The sequence below is a fragment of the Anolis sagrei genome, chromosome 1 (assembly GCF_037176765.1).
Source record: "Anolis sagrei isolate rAnoSag1 chromosome 1, rAnoSag1.mat, whole genome shotgun sequence".
In the NCBI taxonomy this organism is placed as follows: domain Eukaryota; kingdom Metazoa; phylum Chordata; class Lepidosauria; order Squamata; family Dactyloidae; genus Anolis; species Anolis sagrei.
Genome location: NC_090021.1, coordinates 40,113,835 through 40,138,697, shown reverse-complemented (window position 1 = coordinate 40,138,697; position 24,863 = coordinate 40,113,835). Strand labels below are relative to the sequence as shown.

Sequence of the window (24,863 nt, the reverse complement as noted above, 5' to 3'; positions counted from 1 at the left end):
GGGAGGATGTATCTTTAACCCACAAAGATGGGAGAGCTGAAGTTAACAATGGAAACTTTTTTTCTTCTTCTTTGGTTAGTATTTCCTTCCCTCCATCGGTCCTGCCAAGCTCTAGAAAAGAGTCAAGGGGGGAAAAAAGTAAAAAGAAAGAAAGAAAAGGAACTTGTTCCGCTGAGTTCAACCCCAGACAGGCTCACAACTTCCTTCCTGCTTTCCGACCCCCTCCCTCCTCCCTCCTTCCTCCTTCTCCCGCACATTCAACAAACACAGGCAAGAGGAGGAGGAGGAGGCCGTAGCAGCGGAAAAGGAGCATTCAAAGTAGACCAGCCCTGCCAGCAAAAGGGACAGCCCTCTGCCTGGACGGGGCAACAAGTCGCTCGTGGACCAAAGGGGTGTGTGGAAGGGGGAACAGGCGCCTGGGAAAGCCTGGATCTGGAGCCTTCAGGAGTGGCCTCTGTGCGTCTTGCGCCGCATTTGTTCCTGGAGAGATGTGACTGACTGGGCGCTGCGTCTGCTGCTGCTTCTGGCGCAGGTAAGGCAGGCCAAAGTCTCCCCATTCTTTCTCCACCCAGTCTACCTCTCTTCTATGCTTTCCAGGGTTGAACCCAGATGCATCTATTCCTTCACTGCACTGGCTCAAAGTTAGGGGATCCGCCTTTGGGGGGAGTCACAAATTCCCTTGGACAGAAGAGGCAAAAGAGCAGTCTCCAAGTTTAGACTTCCCTACCCTTGAGCCATGGCAGTGAAAGTGGGCTCACTCAAATTACATTCATCCTGCAGTGGAGATCAGGGCTTTTTCAACTCTTTCCACACACAACCCCTTCCCACCCCAGACAAAATTTATTTGACTCCAGGTATATATAAAATAGGTATACTGAATCATCAAACCAGCATTTGCAAAGCTTGCTAAACAGGCTGATTTATTTTCCTTTTGTTGACCACAGCCAAAGCATTTTCCAGAGTCCGCTGTAAACACTGCACAGTTGTTGTGCACAGGTTTGTGTTCATGGGCGGCGTTTAGAAAGCTTTGACTCTTGCAAAATGTTTCATGACCCCATCTCTTGAGCTATCGCAGTGGTTCCCAAACTTTTTCTTTGACCAGGGACCACTTTGACCAAGGATCACTTCTCTGACATTGCTTATCCAACCTTCACTCATCCAAGGTTCTGTATAATCCAGTGCAGTCTGCCCCCCCTCCCAGATCCACAAATGTTTCAGTACATTGCAATGTTTTGGTGCTAAATTCGTAAACACAGTCCTTACTACATAACGTTGCTGTGTACTGAACTGCTTTTTCTGTCAATGTTTTGGTGCTTAATTTGTAAAATCATAATGTAATTTGATGTTAAATAGGGCTTTTTAAAAATTCCTCCTTAGTATCCAACCATTTCACTTATCCAATGTTCTGCCAGCCCATTTATGTTGGATAAGCTAGACTCTACTGTAGTACCAAAAGTCTCAAAGATATTGGTTCCCAACCTTTTTTTGCTCAAGGACTGCTTGACCATGGACCACTCTCCAACATTAGTTACAAATCAGTATGAAGTATTTGGTCAACTTCAGATTTGGTTTGGTTATTTGGGGTGCCGATTCAGAAAATTGCATCAGATAGACCACATCAGCTCAAGTTTCTGATACAGAACATATGTCATCCAGTAATCGCCATATGCTTGCCCATAAAAAAACCATATTTAATAAGCCTCAGCATTATAAGAGTATTTTGCTCTTGTTGCAACGGTGTAGTAACGGTGAGGCCGTGGACTATATTTTAATGTATTGTCGAAGGCTTTCATGGCCAGAATCACTGGGTTGTTGTAGGTTTTTTCGGGCTATATGGCCATGTTGTAGAGGCATTCTCTCCTGACGTTTCGCCTGCATCTATGGCAAGCATCCTCAGAGGTAGTGACCATATTTTAGTTCTTGCAGACCACTGATGGTCCATGGGCCACAGGTTAGGAACCACTGAGCTAAGGGATCCCAGTTTGGTCAGGATCCACAGTTTAAGAGGTATAGATGTTCATGTGCACACACACACCCTCCATTAGAGCGGAGGTGGCAGCCTAAAGCAGATGAGAAAGGAAGGGCGACAGGTCTTGCCAAGCATGGTCTCGACAGCCACAACGTTTGCCAACCTGCTCCCTGGTTACAGATTGTGGGCCAGCCTTGACTAGGAGAGGGTTCCCCACATATGTTTGGTTGGGTGTGCCTTTGTGTGTGGGAGCCCTTGGCCACCAGGACTAGGGATCTGCCCTGGCACTTGCCTTTAGCAGTGAGAGGTAGGAATCCAGGGTGGTGGAGACCCTTTTAGATTAAAGCAAGGATTCATATATGCACAAATTGGCAAGCAAGCAAGTATTTCTGCACATGCACAGAAACAGAGGCTTTTTTTTTTTAAAAAAAATCTTTATTAGAGAAACAGTTTTTAAAATTAAGTTACATTAAAACATCCAAAAGATATATAGAGTATAGAATAGGGATATGAAGTAAAGAGGAAGAAAAAGTGAGCAAGTAAAAGGAGGGGGGGGGGGACAAGAGAAAGAGTGTACAGGAAAAAATGTGAGGAGTTGAGAAAAGCGGGGGGGGGGGGGGGGGGCGGGAAGGTAAGTGATAATAAAATTTAAGATTTCTTGACTTCCCGGTAGCTTCTATGAGGTTCCCTCCTTTTTCTTTCTTCTTCTTTATTCTCTTCCTCGTTTCCTCCCGCTCTTCTTTTTACAGAGGCATTTTAAAGGCAACATCAGTCGTGTCCAAACTGAAACCCAGGGCTGGGTTTAAGATAGCTAGGGGAAATAAATGAGGGACATAATATTGAATCCATGGCCCACATGATTCCCATTCTGTTGGAGTGCCTTCTGCAACTTTTGTTAACTCCCTTCAAGTTGAGTTTGACATATGGCAACCCTATGAAGGTTGCACTGTAGGAGTGCATCTACCATGAGAAAATGTTGCAGTTCGACACAGCTGTAACTGCCATGGCTCAATGCTATGGAATCATGAGGGTTGCAGTTTAGTGAGGCAGCAGCACTCTTGGCCAGAGAAGGCTAAAGATCTTGTAAAACTATAACTTGTATGATTTTGTTGCAATGAGTGATCACAGTTAAAACAGTATCAAACTAGGTTGCTGTGAGTCTTCACAACCTTTGAGGATGCCTGCCATAGATGTGGGTGAAATGTCAGGAGAGAATGCTTCTGGAACATGACCAGGCAGCCTGGAAAAGTCACAGCAACCCAATGATTCTGGCCATGAATGCCTTTGACAACACAGTATCAAACTATATTATTTCTACTGCAGATGCACCCCAAGCTCTGTCCTTAACAACCCTGCAGAGGTTTTGCAGGCGCTTTTTCATTGCATCTATCCATCCAGAATGTGATCTTCCTCTTTTCCTATTACCCATTGGTTTCCTAAGCATTATAGTATTTTTTTTTCCTTCTTATGATGTGGCCGGAATACAACAGCCTCATTTTAGTCACCTTGGCTTCTAGAATGATTTCAGACCTGTTTTGCTCTAGGCTCCATGTGTTTGTCTTTCTGTCAGTCCACAATATCTACAGAATTTTCTGACATTTAAAATGAACCGATCTGCCTATCAGTGTTCTTCACTATCCCTTTTTAAACTCATATGTAACATCCTCACGATCACTTGGACCATCCTAACTTTAGCAAGTTACAGCTAACTAAAATTTAAATACGAATTTATGTATTTCTCTATCTCTTTTGCATTTCTGGAGCAGATGTGGTTCTTTTTTTAAAACAATCTTCTTAAACCTTGGTAAAAAGTTCCTGAGATTTCTCTTATGTTTAATTCATTTATTTTGGGTGATGAGCAGGATAATAAAAATGACTTGGGATAGTAGTACATGTAAATGTATTGGCACCTACAAAATGCTTCCTCTTTTGAAAAAAAAAAACATACTTTGAAGGCAACCCAAATTTCAGGATTGTATGAACTGGGAAAATGTTCATTTGAATACGACAAAGGACACCCAGTAACAATATTTTAAAAATGGTCTTAGGAGCGGTAGTGCTGTTTTCCCTAATGGACCACTGACAGCTTAAGCGGCTGAGGGGGAAAAGGAAGGGGCCTGAGGCTGTCAGGAATTGTGGGAGTAGGAATCCAAAACACCTAGAGGGTCCAAATTTGACCATGCCCGCTTTAAATCATACATAAAACACACACAGCTATAGCTGGTATGTTTACAAAATATTCAGCATACCTTACCTCCCTCCACATTTCTATATGTTCCATTCCCTTTTTAAGAGACATTCAGGAGTGCTTGGAAAAGTTGATTTTTAAAAAATTACTGGTTCTAGAATCTCCCAGCTTTAAAATAAAAATTAAAGAAGTATCATTCATAGGCAGTTGCTTAGCACCGCATAACTGAATCCTGAAGCTCATGCCTCCTGCCTGCTAGCCTCAGGGCTCTTCCACACAATCATATATTTCAGACTATCAAGACAGAAAATCCAGAATATTTGCTTTGAACAGGGTTATCTGAATCCACACTGCCATATATTCCAGTTCAAAGCAGATAATGTGGGATTTTATTCAGCTGTGTGGAAGGGGACTCAGTAGGCTTTGTGTGGCTGTATAAGGTGTGTGTGTACGCCTTCAAGTCACCTGTTGACGTATAGTTTCCCCATAAATTTCATCATAAGTTTTTAAAGATGAGGAATATTCAGAGTTATTTTTCCAGGTTCTTCCTTTGAAATATAGCCGACAGCACTTTGTTTTTCTTTGGCAGTGTCCCATCCAAGTTGTAACTGGAGCCTGACCCTGCTTCCAAGATCAAGCGGGACTTGGTGTTTGTAGGGTATATAGGCCAGTAACAAAAAGTGAAATTCTAGAAAATACGTAAAAATGCAGATGGATGGAGAGTCCCACTGAATCCTGTAAATATGAAAAGTATTAAAATGAAGAAATAAATATAATTGTAGATCTATTCATTTTAAAATTTTAGAACTGTAAGAAGTGTGCATATATGTGGCACTGCGAATATTAGCACACTTTGTATAATTTACAAACTTAGCCTCAAGGCATACAGTTTCACTGTGTTTTGAAAACAACAGATAGTAGGAGGGGGATATCAACATATACATATGTACACAAAGCAATACTAAGAAATAACTGGCTTAACAGGTATAGCCTTGATCTGAAGAGAAGCATAATTCTATGAATTAAAAAAAACTAATACAAATATGCATGATGATGGAATGATCGCACATTAGGGTTAGCAAAGCACTACATGTACTCACCAAACAATATGGCTACAAAAGATAGTTTTACTTAGTGTCCGTTCTGTGATCTTACAGTGATCTTAGACAGGCCACTTTTAGTTTAAAAAATACTGGAACAACATGAGCTTTGCCCTACTGGGATACAGTTAAGGCAATGCAGTGAGAGCTTCATAAAATACCATCATATCATTGCAGATTCCAGAGAGAGAGAGAGAGGGAGAGAGAGAGACTCATTAGTTTCTCATAGCAAAAACAATGTAGAGGAATGTGGCATATTAAAGACTTGCAGATTTATTGTGGTCCCTGTCTCTGTAGGCAGAATGCAATTCAGTTGCATGAAGTGATATTCCCAGGACCGAATGGAAGATTTGTGATGAACAGAGTGTCCTAGTTTTTATTTATTTACTGTATTTATATCCTGCCCTTCTCACCCCAAAGGGGACTCAAAGCAGCCTTACAATCGACATCAATTTGATGCCATATCAACAGAAATATAATAAAATGGACATATACATTAAAAACATACATTAAAAAGCAATATAAATATTAAAACCATTATTAAAACCATGCAAACTGAAGTCATAGTAAAAAGCCATTCCAGTCGTTTTTGCACATATTCCAACTACACTTATTGCATTGGACTACTGGACGAAAGCCTGGTCCCAGAGCCATGGTTTCCTTTCTTTTTGAAGCTCGGGAGGGGGGGAGACTGCTTTTAAAAATGTTAACAGCCACAAGATTAGGAGGCAATTTTGATTAGAATCACAGTGTTGGGTCACAATAATGTTTCCTTATTTCATGTATGCTCCACCTATCTCCCAAGACTGGCCCATTCACACTACAGAATTCCACTGCTATAGTATCAATATAACTCCCATAGTTTTATGCCATGGAATCTCATAGTTTGTAATTTGATAAACGCTGGAGTATTCTGGCTCTGAACTGTAAATGCGCTTCCACAAACTATCATTCTCAGGAACATGGCAACTTTTTTAAAATCATGTCAGAAGTGACTTGAGAAGATACTGCAAGTTGCTTCTGGAGTGAGAGAATTGGCACTCTACAGAGACATTGCCCAGAGGACACCCAGATGTGTTACCATCCTGCTGGGAGGCTTCTCTCATGTCCCCGTAAGATAGAGCTGACAGATAGGAGCTCACCCTGTCTCACGGAATAGAACCGTCAACCTTCAGGTCAGCAACCCAACCTTCAGATCAGCAGTCCAGCTGGCACAAAGATTCAACTCATTGTGCCATCTCGGCACCATGGCAACTAAAGTGGAATAATAGCGTTATAATAACTGAGTGTATATGGACCTGAGACTCAAGGCAGTTCATAGTCTGAATAGCTAATAGCAACCCAAAGCTAAATTGACTTATAATATTAAAACACACCTAAGTAAATGTATGGAGAGAACAAAATTAAAATCAATTTTAAAATACATCAGAGAAAAGAACCCCATAAAGGATCTTTTTCTGTAGCCAATGAGTTGCCAAAAGTCTGTCTGAATAAAAAGATGTTAGTCTGCTGGCAAAAGGACAAGGGAGATCAGTAATTTGGGAGTAGTCACTGAGAAAGCCCTCTCTTCTCTCAAAACCCTAAAAACTAGCAAGCTAGCATAGGGAAATGCCATGGTTAAAAAACATTTTCTGGGGAAATTGGCTGGGATTCCTGAAACCCTTGCCTTTATTAAATGACATTATATTATGTCAGTGCACAAAAAACTTAAAATGTCACACCGCACGTAACACTCAGTATTTTCTTCTTTACTACACAGTGTTGACAAACTCCACTCCCGCGAGTGTTTACGGAAAAGGCAAAGAAAATTAGACTTGTTTCCTGTTCTTCAATCACTTTGATTTTGAGTAGAAGAGGAAGTGTGGCAAGGGGTCATTGTTTCATTTTCGGTGATCATGAACAGGATTACAGGAATAGGGGTAACAGTTATCAATGTTGTCTAAACACATGCAATTTTAGCCTCAGACAGCTGATTCATATATGAAGTTACTCTGCTCAGGTTTCTGCAATCTGTCCAGCAAACATTTCCAAACAATAATAAATTATCAAGAAACTTGTTATTGCTTACAGTTTCTTGCGCAAAGGTCACCATAAAAAGGCGTTGATAATTGTAATTTGTGGGAGACTATTCATATCAGACATAAAGGCTCTAAATAGACTTTTCTACACTCGGATGAAGAGGCAATAGCAACAGTATACCCATGGGCATGCCTTAGCATGTATATTCTGGTAAAGGGTTAGGGTGGCGCAGTGGGTTAAACCCTTGTGCTGGCAGGACTGAAGACCGACAGGTCAGCAGTTCGAATTCGGGGAGAGCATGGATGAGCTCCCTTTGTTAGCTCCAGCTCCCATGCGGGGACATGAGAGAAGCCTCCCACAAGGATGGTAAAACATCAAAACATCTGGGCATCCCCTGGGCAACATCCTTGCAGACGGCCAATTCTCTCACACCAGAAGTGACTTGCAATTCCTCAAGTCACTCCTGACATGAAAAAAAATTACTATCAAATTGGAAGTTAAATCAACACCTTGTAAGAGATACTGACACATACATAAACTGTAAGATCAAAATATATGTAGTCACAACATCTCATGTAAGCATTTCATTTATGTATTTTAAAAACATACAGTTTCAAAATGTTTGTCATTTTTTGTTACATTCGCATGGCACACCCACACTCTCTGCAGACAACACACTAGCATGTTGCAACACACAGTTTGGAAAGCTCTGTAGTAAACTGTCCAACAATTCAGATTCAAAAAGCTACAAACCAACTGGGTGATGTCCATAATATGTACTCTTGGATGTTGTTGGACTTCAGTTTCCTTTAGCTATTGCCAGTGATGACGGTGGGTGGGAGATGGAGACTAGCAGTTTCTGGAGTGTTACAGGTTCCCCACCTGTCTGCATTGGACAGAGATTTAAATTTAAAAATGTGTACAAATAAAGTGTAAAATAATAACTTTAAAGCTATACTCTGGAGCTCAACTTCCTCAGGGCCCTTCCAGACAGGTCCTATATCCCAGGATCTGATTCCAGGTTTTCTGCGTTAAACCGGATTATCTGGATCCACACTGCCAGATAATCTGAGATAAACAGAAAACCTGGGATCAGATCCTGGGATATAGGGCCTGTCTGGAAGGACCCTTATTGAGCATTTGAGCGTTAGTGCTCCACTGAATTGGCGAGTCTCCCAGTAATCCTTCCTATAACTTCTCAGGTCCTTGCCCAGGTGATGCTGCTATGCCGCACTGTTGTTACTCTGTGCTTTCAAGTAAACCTTGATTTATAGCCACTTTGTCCCAGGATTTTCCTGGCATTTATTATTTATTTGCCATTGCGTTCCTCAAAATTGGAACTTGCACAAAGTTACTCAGTGGGTTTCCATGGCCGAGCAGCGATTTTTGAACTTTTGTCTCGGAGACCTAATCCGACACTGAAACCACTAAACCATAGCAACTTTCAACATACCATGTTGTTATCTCCTGTTGCTATTTTTTGTTGTTTTCTTCACCTATAGTGTTGAATTAATGCAGTTCAACACTATAGGGTGCCCCATAAGGGATTATACATAGGGGAAATGTGAAATTGTAGCTACCACTTTATCTCTCTAGAGAAAAAATCCACTTAAAATCCTGCAGAATCCTGTCTCCTGCAGAATTCTGGGGTTTGTAGTTTAGTGAGGATCGTAAAGCCTCCTCCATAAACTGCAAACCCCAGAATCCACTTAAAATACCTTTACTTACAAAATATGCATTACAATTTTTCAGAGTATTCTTTACAAGTTGTATATCTGAAAGTCTAAAAATATAAAAATATGAAATATTAATATATTTCAAATACTAAATACGGAACTTTAGAAATATTAAATATTTTACTATTTAAAATATGAAATATTAAATATTTAAACATTAAATATAATTTTTAATTATATTTAATGTTTAAATAATTATGTATAAAGACATTTGGGACATAAGTGCCATGGTGCAGTGTTATAGCCTTTTGCCTCACCAAACTACAACTTCTAGGATTCCATAGCACTGGCTTATGGCAATTAAAGTAAAGTCTTTAAGTCCAGTCGTATCCGTGTCTGGGGGTTGGTGCTTATCTCCATTTCTAAGCCGAAGAGCCGGAGTTGTCCGTAGACACCTCCAAGGTCATGTGGCCAGCATGACTGCATGGAGCACCATTACCTTCCCACGGGAGCGGTACCTATTGATCTACCAACATTTGCATGTTTTCGAACTGCTAGGTTGGCAGAACCTGGGGCTGACAGCGATAAAGGCTTCCCCTTTTTTATCTCTGGTGTTTGGAGGCTGTGCTCATCTCTGGCCATGGGGAGGTCCTCTTGTTCCATTTTCCATGCCAAGGAGTCTGTTGTCCATGGATGCCTTCCTGATTGTATTGCCGGCATGTTTACATGAGCCCCTTTTACCTCCCCATCACATTTCTCACATTTTTGTTTTCAAAATCGGAGTAAGTAATACTCATGTTTACAAGCTCTGAACCAGTGTCATTATTGCTTAATGTAACCTAAATATTATGGAACTGAATATTATTTAAATATTGTGATGGGAAGCTGGAAAGAAATGACACAATTGCTCATTGAAGGTTATTGGGGATGGGGAGTAAAAGGGATAGTCTTTGTGAGGCTTCCCAGATATAGCTGAATTGCACTTCCCAGTACTGCGTCTGCTTGGAAGTTGTAACTCGACAACATTGGTGGCCACACATTCGTTTCCCGTCCTTGGCTTTTATGAGATTCAACATGATTATCTTAAGTTATCTGTGGAATGCAGTGTAAGTGCTGCTTGTTGTGATTATGGGTTAAGTCACTGCAGGGAAAGAGTAGCCTCTGGCATTCAGTGTGTAAATGCAGCGCACTTGGGCTTTACAGTTCCTTCAGTCATTAGGTGCATCTGCACTGTAGAGTTAATTCAGTTTCACACCACTTTAACTGCCATGGCTCAATGCTGTGGAGTCATTTGCAAGGTCTTTCCCCCTTCTCTGCCTTTAACTTCCCTGCCTCAGTGCTATAGGATCATGGGAGTTATAGTTTTGCAACGTCTTCAGCCTTCTCTGCCCAAAAGTATGACTAGTGTCTCATCAAAACGATATATTTTAAATTGGTTTTCATACTTTCAATAGTTGTAATTATTAACTTTAGCTAGTTCTAAGGTTAATTCACTTTAATGTTTAGTCTTTGAAAGACTGTTAATTGTTTATGGCATTGTTTTTACAGCTGTTCAGTGCTTTTATTCTCTTTAAGAGAAAAAAGCAGGATATAAATCAATAGCTACAACTAACACAACCACACAACACTAAGCCAGGAGACTTGAAATGGTGCATTAAAGTGCAATTAATTCTACAGTGTATAATGGACCCTCAGACCCCAGCGACACTGCTATATAATGTGGCTTGAAACTGTTGTAATATGGTCAGTGTGAACCAGTTTGAAACTATATGGTTAGTGGAGACCACATAATATATTAATATTGTATTATGTGAAGCTAAACTGAACATATAATGTAGTTTGAAACTATACGGTCAGTGTAGGCCATATATTAATATCCTATTATATGAATCTACACTGAACATATATAATGCAGTTTGAAACTATATGGTCAGTGTAGACCATATAATGCATTGAACTATATGATATGAATCTACACTGAATATATAATGCAGTTTGAAACTATATGGTCAGTGTAGGCCATATAATGCATTGAACTGTATGATACACTAAATATATAATGCAGTTTGAAATTATATGGTTAGTGTAGTGTAGACCATTTTTTTAAAACAAAAAGTAAATTATTTAATGCATGAACAGTGTTAATCCACACTAAAATGAGGGTGTTTTTTTTCATTTCTTTGAAGATAATTTTCTTTGTTTAATCCATAGAGTACTGAAAAGACATTATATAAATATTTCCTCCATGTCCAGGTGAAACAATCAGTCCTCATGCTTGGTTGGGAGGTAGTGTAGACCTGAGTCCCTCTTGGGGTGAGAAAAGCGGTATACAAATAGTGTAAATAAATAAAATATGATGCATTGAACTATATGATATGAATCTACACTAAATATATAATGCAGTTTGAAACTATATGGCCAGTGTAGACCATATAATATATTAGAATTGTATTATATGAATCCACACTGAACATATAATGCAGTTTGAAACTATATAGTCAGTGTAGACCATATATTAGAATTGTATTATATGAATCTACACTGAATATATAATGCAGTTTGAACTATATTATATGAATCCATGCATTGAACTATATTATATGAATCCACACTGCAGTTTGAAACTATATGGCCAGTGTTGACCATATAATATATTAGAATTGTACTATATGAGTCTACACTGAACATATAATGCAGTTTGAGATTATATGGTTAGTGTAGTGTAGATCATATAATGCATTGAACTATATTATATGAACCTACACTGAATATATAATGCAGTTTGAAACTATATGGACAGTGTAGACCAGTGTTTCTCAACCTGGGGGTCGGGACCCCTGGGGGGGGTCACGAGGGGGTGTCAGAGGGGTCACCAAAGACAATTAGAAAACACAGTATTTTCTGTTGGTCGTGGGGGTTCTGTGTGGGAAGTTTTGCCCAATTCTATCATTGGTGGAGTTCAATGATTATAGGTGAACTATAAATCCCAGCCACTACAACTCCCAAATGTCAAGGTCTATCGTCCCCAAACCACACCAGTGTCCACATTTGGATATATTGAGTATTCATGCCAAGCTTGGTCCAGATGCATCGGCGTTCTCTGGAGATGGGTAAACTACAACTCCAAACCCAAGATCAATGCCCACCAAATACTTCTAGTATTTTCTGTTGGTCATGGGAGCTCTGTGTCCAAAGTTTGGTTCAATTCCATCATTGGTGGAGTTCAGAATGCTCTTTGATATTGTAAGTGAACTATAAATCCCAGCAACTACAACTCTCAAATGACAAAATCAATCTTCCCCTCAATCCCACCAGTATTCAAATTTGGGCGTATTGAGTATTTGTGCCAAATGAATGAAAATACATCCTGCATACCGGATATTTACAAGATGATTCATAACAGGAGCAAAATTATAGTTGTGAAGTAGCAATGAAAATAATGTTATGGTTGGGGGTCATCACAACATAAGGAACTGTATTAAAGGGTCACGGCATTAGGAAGGTGGAGAACCACTGGTGTAGACCATATATTAGAATTGTATGATACGAGTCTACACTGAATATATAATGCAGTTTGAACTATATTATATGAATCCACGCATTTAAGTATATTATATGAATCCACACTGAATATATACTGCAGTTTGAAACTATATGGCCAGTGTAGACCATATAATATATTAGAATTGTACTATATGAGTCTACACTGAACATATAATGCAGTTTGAAACTATAAGTGTAGTCCAGGCATGGGCAAACTTGGGCCCTCTAGGGGTTTTGGACTTCAACTCCGAATGGTGGGAGTTGAAGTCCAAAACCCCTAGAGGGCCCAAGTTTGCCCATGCCTGCACTCTGGCCACGCCCCTTTTAGAATTAGCCTCGTTGCCATTGGCCGGCGGCTCCGCCTCCTCTGCCAATCGGCGCGTCCGGCTCGGTCTCTTGTTTTTCTCTCTCTCTTTTTTCCCGCGCTGACTCTGGCCTCCCTCTCTTGCACTCTTCTTCTCTCCGCAGTGTTTTATGGAGCATCGGGACGGAGGGCCTTGGTGCGCCTCTCTGTTAGCGGGCGATGCCCGGCCGGAGCTGATCGCAGAGAAGGAGGAGGAAGAAGGCGGGGAGGGAAGCGAGGACGGAGCGGAGCCTGCGCCCCTCGACTATGGCCGTGTCCTGCTACGCTCTCAACACTTTGGTGATCATGAAGAGCGGCGAGGAAGAGGAGGAGGAGGGGCGCAGCAAGAAGGCAGCGGCGGCAGTAGTGGCGGGAGGGCCCGGCAGCGAGGGGAGAAGCGCCTACTCCCCGCTCTCCGCCTTCAGCAGCAGCAGCAGCAGCGGGAGCGGCAGCACCGTCTCCCCCTCGGCCTTCCTCTTTCCCCCGGTGCCTGCCGAGGAGGAGGAGGAGGAAGGAGAGAAGCCCTCGCCTCCCCGACGCCTGAGCAGCCCCCGCTGGGCCGGCCCCCATAGCCGCTCCCCTTCCCCAGGCGCCCCCCGCAGCCTGCCCTCCCCTTCCGTGCCGAGGGAGCTGCAGCACGTGCAGGTCACGCAGAAAGTGGGGCTCTTCGAGGCGCACATCCAGGCGCAGAGCTCGCCCTTCCTGCTCAAGAGCCCCCGCCCCGAGAGGAGGAGGAGGAGAGGGGACACACCAAGCCCCCCAGACCCCAAGGAGGAGGCGGAGAGTACGGCCAACGGGGACCCCCAAGAGGCGCAGCTGGGGAAGGGCAGGAAAGACCTGGGGCCCCACATAGCCCCTGCCTTGAGGGTCTGCGCTGGGGACCAGCCAGGCGAAGGACAAGGAGGGTCCAGATTGCTGGAGGGCGCCCAGAGGGTCCAGGCGGTGTCAGTCTTGAGGGTCGGCATCATCAAAGTGGAATCAAAGTCTCCAGGAGAGCGAGAGGGAGTCCGGAAGATCCAAGGGTCTCCGGCAGCAGCAGATGCGGGGCATGTCACCAAAATCCAGGCAGGGGAAGGCGAAGCAAGGTCTCCAGGGGGGTCCAGGACGTTAGAGGGTGCCCAGAGGATCTGTGGGGCTCAAACATCACCGGTTGTGAGGATCAGTTCAGGTGAAGGTGAGGTGAGGTCTCCAGGAGAGCAACAGGGAGCCCAGATGGTCCAGGAGGCCCAGAGAGCACCTGCGTTGAGGGTCGACACTGGTAGGAAACTGTCATCTTCCTCACCAGCGATAAGGATCAATACCGGGGACCAGAGAGGTGACGTGAGGTCTCCAGGAGAGCAACAGGGAGCCCAGATGGTCCAGGAGGCCCAGAGAGTGCCTGGGTTGAGGATCGACACTGGTAGGAAACTGTCATCTTCCTCAACAGCAATTAGGATCAGTACCAGGGACCAGGCAGGTGAAGGTGAAGTGAGGTCTCCAGGAGAGCGAAGGGGAACCCAGATGGTCCAGGAAGCCCAGAGAGCACCTGCCTCAAGGGTTGACACTGGGATCCAGGCAGGGGAAGACAAGGTGAGATCTTCAGGGCAGCCCAGGGAACTGGAGGGAGCCCAGAGGATCCATGTTGCACCTGCTGGTTTCAGCACTGGGGACCAAGGAGGTGAAGGCAAGATGAGGTTGTCAAAGGAATCCAGAGAGCTGGAGGGAGCCCAGAGGATCCATGTAGCACCTGCAGTAAGGGTCAGCACTGGGGACCAGGGAAGTGAAGGCCAAATTAGGTTGTCAAGGGGGTTCAGAGAGCAGGAGGGAGCCCCGAGGATCCAAGTTGCTCAGGCAGTGCCAGTGGTGAAGGTCAGCACCAAGGACCAGGCAGCAGAAGGTGAAGCAAGGTCTCCTGGGGAGTATACAGAGCCCAACAGTGCCCAGGGGTCACACATAGCACCTACATTGAAGTTCAGCACTGGGATCCAGGCAGGTAAAGATGAAGTGGAGTCTTTGGCAGAGTTCAAAGAGTTGGAGAGTGTCCAGAGGATCCTGGGCATCGGCACCAGGATCCAGGCAGGGGAAGGTGAGGCAGGAAGGCCTGCAGAGCAAGAAGGAGCCCAGAGGGTCCTGGGGACTCAGACTGTGTCTGCGTTGAGGCTTGGCACTGGGATCCAGGCAAGTGAGGAGGAGGCAGCACGTCTCCCAAGAGGGTCGTGCAAACCTTTGAGCTGCTTGGGTGGCGAAGAAGGGAGGCGCGGCTTTGGCAGAGGGCAGGGCTCCAGTGCTGCTGAGGAGCCCCTTGGAGGCCTGTCTTGCCTCTCCAGGACTGAGGGCACCAGCTGCCCGCTTGTGTTGGTGAAGAAGCAGCAGCAGGAGACGGCACCGCCTGAGCAGGGCACTGAACTCCTCATGGCTGAAGCCAACGAAGCCAGCCCTGGAGACCCACTCAGGATGTTGGCAGGAGTGGAGGAACAGGGGGACCTTCAGTTGGAAGGGGAGAAATGCTGCGGAGGTGGCAGTGGCAGTATCCCTGCTGTCATTGTGACTGATTTGGGTGCTCAGGAGGAGGAAGAGACTGGAGGAGCCCCTCAAAGGACTAACGCTGGTAGGAAACTGTCATCTTCCTCGGCTTCCTCGACTGGCTTCTCCTCTTCCTGGGAAGAATCAGAGGAAGACATCTCGAGTGACCCGGAGCGCTCCTTGGATCAGAATCCAGCCTTCCTACAGACCTTGGAGAAACCCAGAGTGGTAAGTCTTAAGCTAATGTAAGTCTAAGCCAAGAACAGGAAGAGTTGCCATAGAATCATGAGCAGAAGGGAGATCCAGTCCAACCCCATTCTTCCATACAGGAATGCACAATCAAAGCTCTCCCAAGAGATGACCACCCTGCCTCTGTTTTAAAAAGAGAAGGAGACTCCACCACGTTCCCAGGCAGCATATTCTGCTGTCGAACAATTCTTACCATCAGGAAGTTTGCCCTAATACTAAGATTGAATCTCTTTTCCTGTAGTTTGAATCCATTGTTCCATTGCTTAGTTTCTGGAGCAGCAGAAAACAAGCCTTTCTCAATATGACATCCTTCACATATTTGAACACGGCTAGCAAGTGCCCTCTCAACCTTCCCTTCTCCAAGCTAAACATGCCGCTACTTTCACAGGCAGTTGGCACTTCCCTGCCTACCCTCTTCACATTTTTTGGGCACAAAAATGCCTTCCAATAGATTTATTTAATTTGGCAAGCAATAGCAATAGCTTCCTCCCCCTTTTATTTTTTCTCTGCATAGCTTTTCACTTCATAATCCCTTAACTTTTCCTGTGGCTGGCTTGTCCTGCAGAGCTTTATTTTGTTAACAGCTAAAGGTTATTTATCTGTATTTTGACTCTTAAGTAGTCAGGCCCAGGTATGTCTGTATGGCCATGATGTACTAGAAATGTTCATGGTGATGGGAAAGACCCAGATATATTAAAGTTGGAGAGCAGAGTTGTAACATAAGCTCACAATGGGGATTCTTTGAAGGTTCATTGAGGGATGACTGTGAAATGGACCATCTGCCCATCTTGGCTTCTTGCCCTGTGACTCACTGATAAAAATAATGGCATCTTTAGAGAACATCATACTCTTAGAGCAGGCATGGGCAAACTTCGGCCCTTGAGGTGTTTTGGACTTCAACTCCCACAATTCCTAACAGCCGGTAGGCTGTTAGGAATTGTGGGAGTTGAAGTCCAAAACACCTCAAGGGCCGAAGTTTGCCCATACCTGTCTTAAGAGAGTACAGAAGAAATAGAGATGACTTACAAAACAGTCATATTGATGTCAGTTTGGAAGTAACTCCAAGTGAAGTCAGTTGGACGTACTCCCAAGTAAGTGTGTACAGGCAGTCCCTGACTTAAAAATGACTCCTTGTTAAGAACGGGGGTGAAACAACAGGAAGTGAGAAAAATTTACCACTTGGAAGGGAAGGGAAGCTGCTTTGAGTCCCCTTTGGGGAGATAAAGTTGGATGTAAACACAACAAAATGAGTCCATGCAGACAAGATCACTCTGCTGGTTTTTGTATTGAATTAACATGTAGGACTGTGCGATGTATTGGGGAATAATGCATGCAGATCCCAGTAAGGTGGCCTTTTGCAGCTGGCAGAGGGTAATTTTGTCAGCGCTGATTGTGTTTAAGTGCAGGCCAAGGTCTTTAGGCACTGCACCTAATGTGCCGATCACCACTGGGACCACCTTGACTGGCTTGTGCCAGAGTCTTTGCAGTTCAATCTTTAAATCCTTATATTGTGTAAGCTTTTCCAGTTGTTTCTCTTTGATTCTGCTATTATTATTATTATTATTATCATCATCATCATCATCATCATCATCATTATTATTTCACTCCTGGATGAGTTATCAGGAGGAAAAGGTGTCTCCACTGATGCTTTCTCACCAATTCTTGTTTCCACAACAAGCCAATGTTTTCAAAATCCAATTATCACAGGAACAGAAAGTGAGGCGAAATCTTCTGAACAGGGGCACAGACAGTAAAACAAACACCACAGGGGTGTTAACTTTTCCTTATGCTATCCAAAAGTTATAGTTATGTATAACTATAACCTTTGGAGTTACATTTAATGTACCTATTCCGATTTGTAAGCAAATTCAACTTGAGAACAAACCTACAGAACTTATCTTGTTTGTAACTTGAGGATGGCCTAAACCAATGAAATGTCTAAACCAGTGGTTCTCAACCTATGAGTTCCCAGATGTTTTGGCCTTCAACTCCCAGAAATCCTAACAGCTGGGATTTCTGGGAGTTGTAGGCCAAAGCACCTGGGGACCCACAGGTTGAGAACCACTGGTCTAAACTGTCAAGAAATGGAGGGAAGTCATAGTACCACTGTATTCCACTTTAATCAGACCTCATCTGGAATACTGTGCCCAGTTCTGGGCACCGCAAATGAAGAGAGATAGGTCCAGAGAAGGGTGACCTCAAGGTTTGGAAACCAAGCCCTATGATGGTATGTTCATTTTTGGCAGGGACTTGGAATGGATGGCCCTTGTGGTCTCTTCCAACTCTATGATTTTTTGAAATAAGATCAATTTAATACCATTGATTTAGTCCCAGTTTCCTGGTAGTCATTTTAATCCCCATTTCCTTGAAGAAGTGTGCATACTAACTGATTGCTGTAACACTGAAATCTTCGTAGTTTCCAATTAATTAAAGCCTTAATTCAATCCAGAACAATATATCAAAGTTTTTGGTCAAGAAGCCCTCATGAATTTAAGAATTCTATCTGATCGTCATGTATAAATATGTGAGGGGAAGTCATAGGGAGGAGGGAGCAAGCTCATTTTCTGCTCCTTGGAGAGTAGGACGCAAAACAATGGCTTCAAACTACAGGAAAAGGGGTTCCACCTGAACATTAGGAAGAACTTCCTAACCGTGAGAGCTGTTTAGCAGTGGAACTCTCTGCCCCAGAGTGTGGTGGAGGCTCCTTCTTTGGAGGCTTTTAAACAGAGGCTGCATGGCCATCTGTTGGGCATACTTTGATTGCAATTTTCCTGCTTCTTGGCAGGGGGCTGACTGGATGGCCCAACGCTGATTTTGTCTGCTCTTCCAACGCTGATTTTGTCTGCTTAGAGAGACAAGAAACATCACTATTTGGCTCTTCTATACATGTGCAAGCAAGTTTTCTGTTTGAAGACTAAAGCTGTAATAAATTTTAGGAACTAAATCCTATTTGTGTACACAGCACTGAAAAAAAATTAAATGAATTCAACTGTAAATTTCTAGACAAGTCCATACAAAATAGTGACTGTCGGTGAAACGTCAGGTAAACAAATGTCTCTGCCATTTGTAAGTGTTTGGAAACTTCCGGATATTAGAGAATTTGAGGAGTTCATCATGGATCTTTTTGGGATTTGTAGGTGATCCTGGTGTTATACAAAATGGTACGTCTTGTGCCGCATTGCCAATGAGGCCCGGAACCGATTCCTGTTTACAATCAAGAGTTATAAACACTGAGCACGATGTTGTGTCACCAGTAATGATGAATGTCAGAAATTACAGAATTCCTTCCAGACTTCTTAAATATATAAAGCCTAATTTTATTTAATAATGGTCATTTTTTACATGTTAAGAAACTATAAGAAATAAATATTCTAAAGGCACGAGTTTCTAAGCTAAGCAGGCTCAGCCCTGGTAAGTGCTTGGCTAGTTGCAGGCTAGAGCCACAGTGGCACAATGGGTTAAACCCTTGTGCCAGCTGAACTGCTGATCCGAAGGTTCGAATTTGCAAGATGGAGTGAGCTCCCATCTGTCAGCTCTAGCTTCCCATGCAGGGACATGAAAGAAGTCCCTCACAGGATGGTAAAACATCCAGGCATCCCCTGGGCAACGTCCTTGCAGAGGGACGATTCTCTCACACCAGAAGCAACTTGCAGTTTCTTAAGTTGCTTCTGAAAAAAAAGTTGCAGGATATATTCCTTGTTTAAGAAAACCCTGTGAAATTCAAGGGGTTGCCATAAGTTGAAAGGTGGCCTTGCTTAAATAAAATGGGTTAAACCATTTTGCCGGCAGGACTGAAGACCGACATGTTGGAGGTTCGAATCTGAGGAGAGCGCAGATGAGCTCCTTCTGTCAGCTCCAGCTCCCCATGCGGGGACATAAGAAAAGCCTCCCACAAGGATGGTAAAACATTAAAAATGTAGGTGAAACGTCAGGAGAGAATGCTCATGGCCATATAGCCCAATATAACCTACAACAACCCATTAAAAAAAAACATCCGGGCATCCCCTGAGCAACGTCCTTGCAGACAGCCAATTCTCTCACATCAGAAGTGACTTACAGTATCGCAAGTCGCTCCTGAAATGGAAAAAAATAATTCTTGTAAATTAAAATCTGGTTTAAAATGTTGGAAGGCAGTTATACTAAAAGGGGAAAAAGACACCACCCATTTTCAGTCTTATACAGGATCTTCTGTTCAGTTGAAGAACTGTTCTGCGTGCAGTTGTTGCCTGCAAATGCAGATGTGGAAGAAAGGTATTGTTTGCATTCCCGGTGATAGTTTCCAAATTCCTGTGGGTCTGTGATCCAGAACAGGTGGCTCCACTCCACACAATTAAATTCCACATGGATATCCAACTTAAGATAAAGGGCAGAAAGTCATATCGCAGCAGGACTAAATAGTTGTGTGAATTCAGAGCAGAGTGAGTTTCAGCTGTTCAAACTTGTCTTAGCCGAATGGGAAGAGATCCTCTTATGTGTCATCTTAGAGAAGGAAAACTTGCCAGCTCACCACACAGTTCCCTTTCATTGCTGAGACCCTTCAGCTGTTACTAATTGAGAATGCTTTACGCTCTTACTCTCAAATAACAAGCCAGAAGAAGTGCCAGGCACACTCTGCCTGAGTTGGCAGCAACTGTACAATGTTTGTGGTTGTCCGAAAAGGTTTTGCACAATTTTATTTTTAGTGTATCTAAAGGGAAGAAAATAATTGTTTTGACACATGTTGTGTTTATTGTTTTGTGCCTTAAAAGTTATTTCTGAGTTACGATGATGGCTCTGAGGCAAACCTATCTGGGGTATTCTTGACAATATTTATTCAAGGGAGGTTTGCCTTTGACTCCCTCTGGCACTGTGTGTGTGTGTGTATACTGCAGATGAATCTGTTATTTGTTATTCCTAATTCAAGGTAATATTGAGATTTTCCTGAAAGTAGGGTTCTTGAAATGTGTATAAATACATGCATTAACTTTGTGCCATAGACATATATTTCATCCGTGGTCTTGTACATCTGTCGGGAGTGCTTTGATTGTGTATTCCTGCACGTCAGATAGTTGGACAGGATGGCTCTTGTGGTATTTTCCAACTTGACAATGCTATGATCTCTCATTTTCTCTAAAATGGGGACTTGGCCAACTTTTTATTTGAACACACCTAAAAGCAGGTTCTATATTTGATCTTTAGGGAGCCCCTGGTGGCGCAGCGGGTTAAACCGCTGAGCTGCTGAACTTGCTGACTGAAAGGTTGGTGGTTTGAATCCAGGGAGCAGGGTGATCTCCTGCTGTTAGGCCCAGCGTCTGCCAGACTACCTGTCCGAACGTATCTCCTGTTACGAACCATCACGAAATTTAAGATCATCTGGAGAGGCCCTGCTCTCAATCCCACTGTCATCGCAAACGCGACTGCTGGGGACGAGGGACAGGGCCTTCTCTGCAGTGGCCCCCCGTCTGCGGAACTCTCTCCTCAGGGATATCAGATTGGCCACCTCCCTCCTGTCTTTTAGAAGGAAACTTAAGACCTGACTATGGGACCAAGCATTTGACCAGTAATAACAGCAAGTAAAAGAAGTTTTAAGGCAATGAATTGACCCGGACTGGATCTTGGACTCTGGATTTTGGATTCTGATTTTAACAGGCGTGATTGTAATAAATTGTTTAATTACTGTTTTAATATTTTAATGTATTGCTGATTGTTGATTGTTTTTATGATGTTGGCATCCTATGATGCTTTTGTAAGGCCGGCCTGAGTCCCCCCTTGGGGGTGAGAAGGACAAGGTAAAAATATAAGAAATAAATAAAATAAATCTAGCAGTTTGAAAACATGCAAATGTGAGTAGATCAATAAGTACGGCTCTGGCGGGAAGTTAATGGCACTCCATTCAGTCATGCTGGCCACATGACCTTCAAGATGTCTATGGACAATGCCGGCTCTTCAGCTTAGAAATGGAGATGAGCACCACCCTCCAGAGTCAGACACGACTAGACTTCACGCCAAGGGGAAACCTTTACCTTTTTATATTTGTTCTTCACATTAGTTTTAGCTAAACATATTGCCAGTGGTCTTTGAAGGTGCCACATGATGTGTGATGTTGTTTTAACCATCCTGAGCTTTTATAATTCTTAGTTTCCTTTCTATTGCTGAGGGAATAGCTATATATGTATCACATCATGTCAAGATGCTATGCTAACAAAATGCAAATGTTTCAAGGTTGGTTGCAGGCACATAGAAAATACAAAATGTGAAACAGGAAGCATACCTCCCCCCCCCCCCCCTTGCGTTATGTCATTTCCAGTGGCTGCCTGTCTGCTACTGAGCACAGTTCAAAGTACTGGCTTTAGCCTATAAAGTCCAAAACAATTCCGGCCCATCTTATCTGTCCAAACATTTTTCTCCTGCGCACCTTCACAGAGATTAAGATCGTCTGGGGAGGCCCTGTTCTCAGTCCTGCCTCCGTCACAAGCACGTCTGGTGGGAATGAGAGACAGGGCCTTCTCAGTGGTGGCCCTTCGGCTGTGGAACTCCCTCCCTAGCGACAACAGATCAGGCCCCTCCCTCCTCGCCTGCAGAAGGGAAGTGAAAACCTGGCTCTGGGGCCAAGCCTTTGGAGATTAATCTATAGTGCAATAATAGCTTCATATTATGTGCAGTTGATCTTTGGAATGACCCCAGATTATGATTGAGTGTGGCGTGATTTTAATAGTTAATGCAATCTTTTATATGTTTTAATGTGCGTTTAATTTTATTTTTTTAACTATACGTGTATTTTAACTGTTTGCTGTCCAAAAGCATTGAATAGTTGCCATATGTAAAGCTGCCTTGAGTCCCCTTCGGGGTAGAGAAAGGTGGGGAATACAAATAGAGTAAATAAAATAAATAAATATCCCGTATGAGATTTTGCAAATACATAGGGGATATTTACTTAACATTGCTTTTTTTGGTCCTGTGAATTGTTAGGAGACTTGGAGTAGTGTATGGAGGCTTAATAATCTTTTGTGTGTGGGGATTTTGGAATACTAAGGGATTTGTGAATGCAATACATTGTCTCTGTTAGATTGGGCACAAATGGCTGCTTATCTACTTTTATTGTCCTCTAATAAATGACAAAGATTAGCTGCCCTTATTTTTACAGGCAGTATTTTTTCTATACATAATGAAAACAAGAGAATACTGTATTTTTATTTAATAGCAGTGCGTAGGTTCTCCCTTTATATTCTGAGCATGGCAGGAAAGTAAAGAGATTAACTGAGCATCTTGCCTATTTGTGGTCTGGCAATGGACAAATAGACTGATGTCATGGAAATAAAAAGTCCCATGTTTGCTCTAGGATGCAAGGTAGCATGTAAGGTTCTTGGTTTTCTTGTGTGGAATCACTGTCAGCTTCTTCCTTGGTCTGTTAAGGAAACAAAGATATATCAGTTGACTTCAGTCCTTATTTTTAATTGGCAATTAGAGGTGTATGTGTGCAAGGTATGCCTGTGGACTTTTTCTGCACTTAAATAGTACACTCATAAATTGACGTGTACATATACTCACATTTATTTATTTATTTATTATATTTACCATATTTATTTATTTACTTTTATTTATTTACTTTGCTTATATACCGCTGTATCTCAAGCCCGAAGGCGACTCACGGCGGTTCACAAACAGTAAAAACAGTAGAAACAGCAGTGGTTCCATACAACATATAACAATTGACTTAACACATTATCCATAAATTACCAATAAGCAATTACAATGCACAATTATTACAAAAAACAACCGTACCCAATCTTCTCATCATCCAAGCGTAGTCCAGGTTCGTCGTCCATTGTTCCATTCCTATGTTCCATTACCAGATTGCACTAAATTACTCAAACGCCTGCACAAACATCCAGGTCTTCACCTTTTTGCGGAATACCATTAGAGATGGTGCTAGTCTAATGTCCGTAGGAAGGGCGTTCCACAGCCGAGGAGCCACCACCGAGAAGGCCCTATCTCTCGTCCCCGCCAGCCGAGCTTGAGAAGCAGGCGGGATCGAGAGCAGGGTCTCCCCGGAAGATCTCAAACTCCTGGTGGGTTCATAGGCAGAGATGCGGTCAGATATTTATACCCTGCCTTTCTCACCCTGAAGGGAACTCAGAGCGGCATTTACACATAGGCAACAGTTCAATGCCATAGAAACAACATACAATTAAAATAAACATTTACTTTATTTATTTATTTATTTGCGATGTTTCTATCCTGCCTTTCTCAGCCCAAAGGCAACTCAAGACGGATTACAAATTGGCAGCAATTTGATGCCATAATAATAATAATAAAATACAATTAAAACATTTAAAACAACATTGTAAAAATACATTAAAAAACCATTAAAAACACATAAGCGTTACACCAATTATAACCATTACACCAAATATTAAAACCATGCAGTCCAAGATCGTAATCTGGAGCCATTCCAGTTGTCATTGCACATACACCCTATCAATTTATTACACTACAATTACAATAATAAATAAATAAATACACTTTATTTATACCCCGCCACCATCTTCCCAAAGGGGACTTGGGGCGGCTTACGTGAGGCCAAGCCCAGTAATACGTAACAACAAAAAATACGGACCAGCAAAATATCACAATTTTTGTGAGAGTTTATACAGTATTATGAGCTCTCTTAACATGTATGTTGTGAATAGAGGGGACTGCCAGTGCGTGGCATCATGAATCTTGAAGCATTTCTGTATGTTCCAGTGTACGGCACCTCTGCAGGAGTGGAAACACAACTGAGAAATCAGACTAAAATAATCTAATCCTGCCAACCTCTTACCCTTAGATCAGTGGTGCTCAATCTTCCTAATTCTGCGACCCCTTAATACAGTTCCTCATGTTGTGGTGACTCCCAACCATAAAATTATTTTCGTTGCTACTTTGTAACTGTAATTTTGCTACTCTTACGAATTGTAGTGTAAATATCTGATATGCAGTAAGTATTTTCATTCACTGAACCAAATTTGGCACAAATATCGGATACGTCCACATTTAAACACTGTGTGTGTGTGGAGGGGGGGGGGATTGTTTTTTGTCATTTGGCAGTTGTTGTTGCCGGGATTTATAGTTAACCTACAATCAAAGAGCATTCTGAGCTCCATCAACGATGGAATTGAACCAATCTTGGCATACAGAATTCTCATGACCAACAGAAAGTACTGGAAGGGTTTGGTGGGCACTGACCTTGAGTTTTGGAGTTGTTATTCACCCACATCCAGAGAGCACTGTGGAGTCAATCAATGATGGATCTGAA

General features: G+C 42.8%; 1 protein-coding gene across 2 annotated transcripts in view; it reads left to right on the top strand.

Annotated features, from left to right (window-relative positions):
- The first annotated feature begins 217 nt into the window (after nt 1–217).
- Nucleotides 218–24,863, top strand: part of ITPKB (inositol-trisphosphate 3-kinase B) — a 111,993-nt gene continuing 87,347 nt past the window's right edge. Inside the window, exons 1-2 of one of the 2 annotated variants that reach the window (XM_060778841.2) lie at nt 218–532; nt 12,964–15,568. In XM_060778841.2, coding sequence (XP_060634824.2) covers nt 13,106–15,568 — 2,463 coding nt within the window. In that variant the 5' untranslated portion in view covers nt 218–532; nt 12,964–13,105. Of the gene's footprint in view, nt 533–12,899; nt 15,569–24,863 lie in introns of those variants that run through there. The other variant, XM_067463954.1, reaches the window with a different exon arrangement.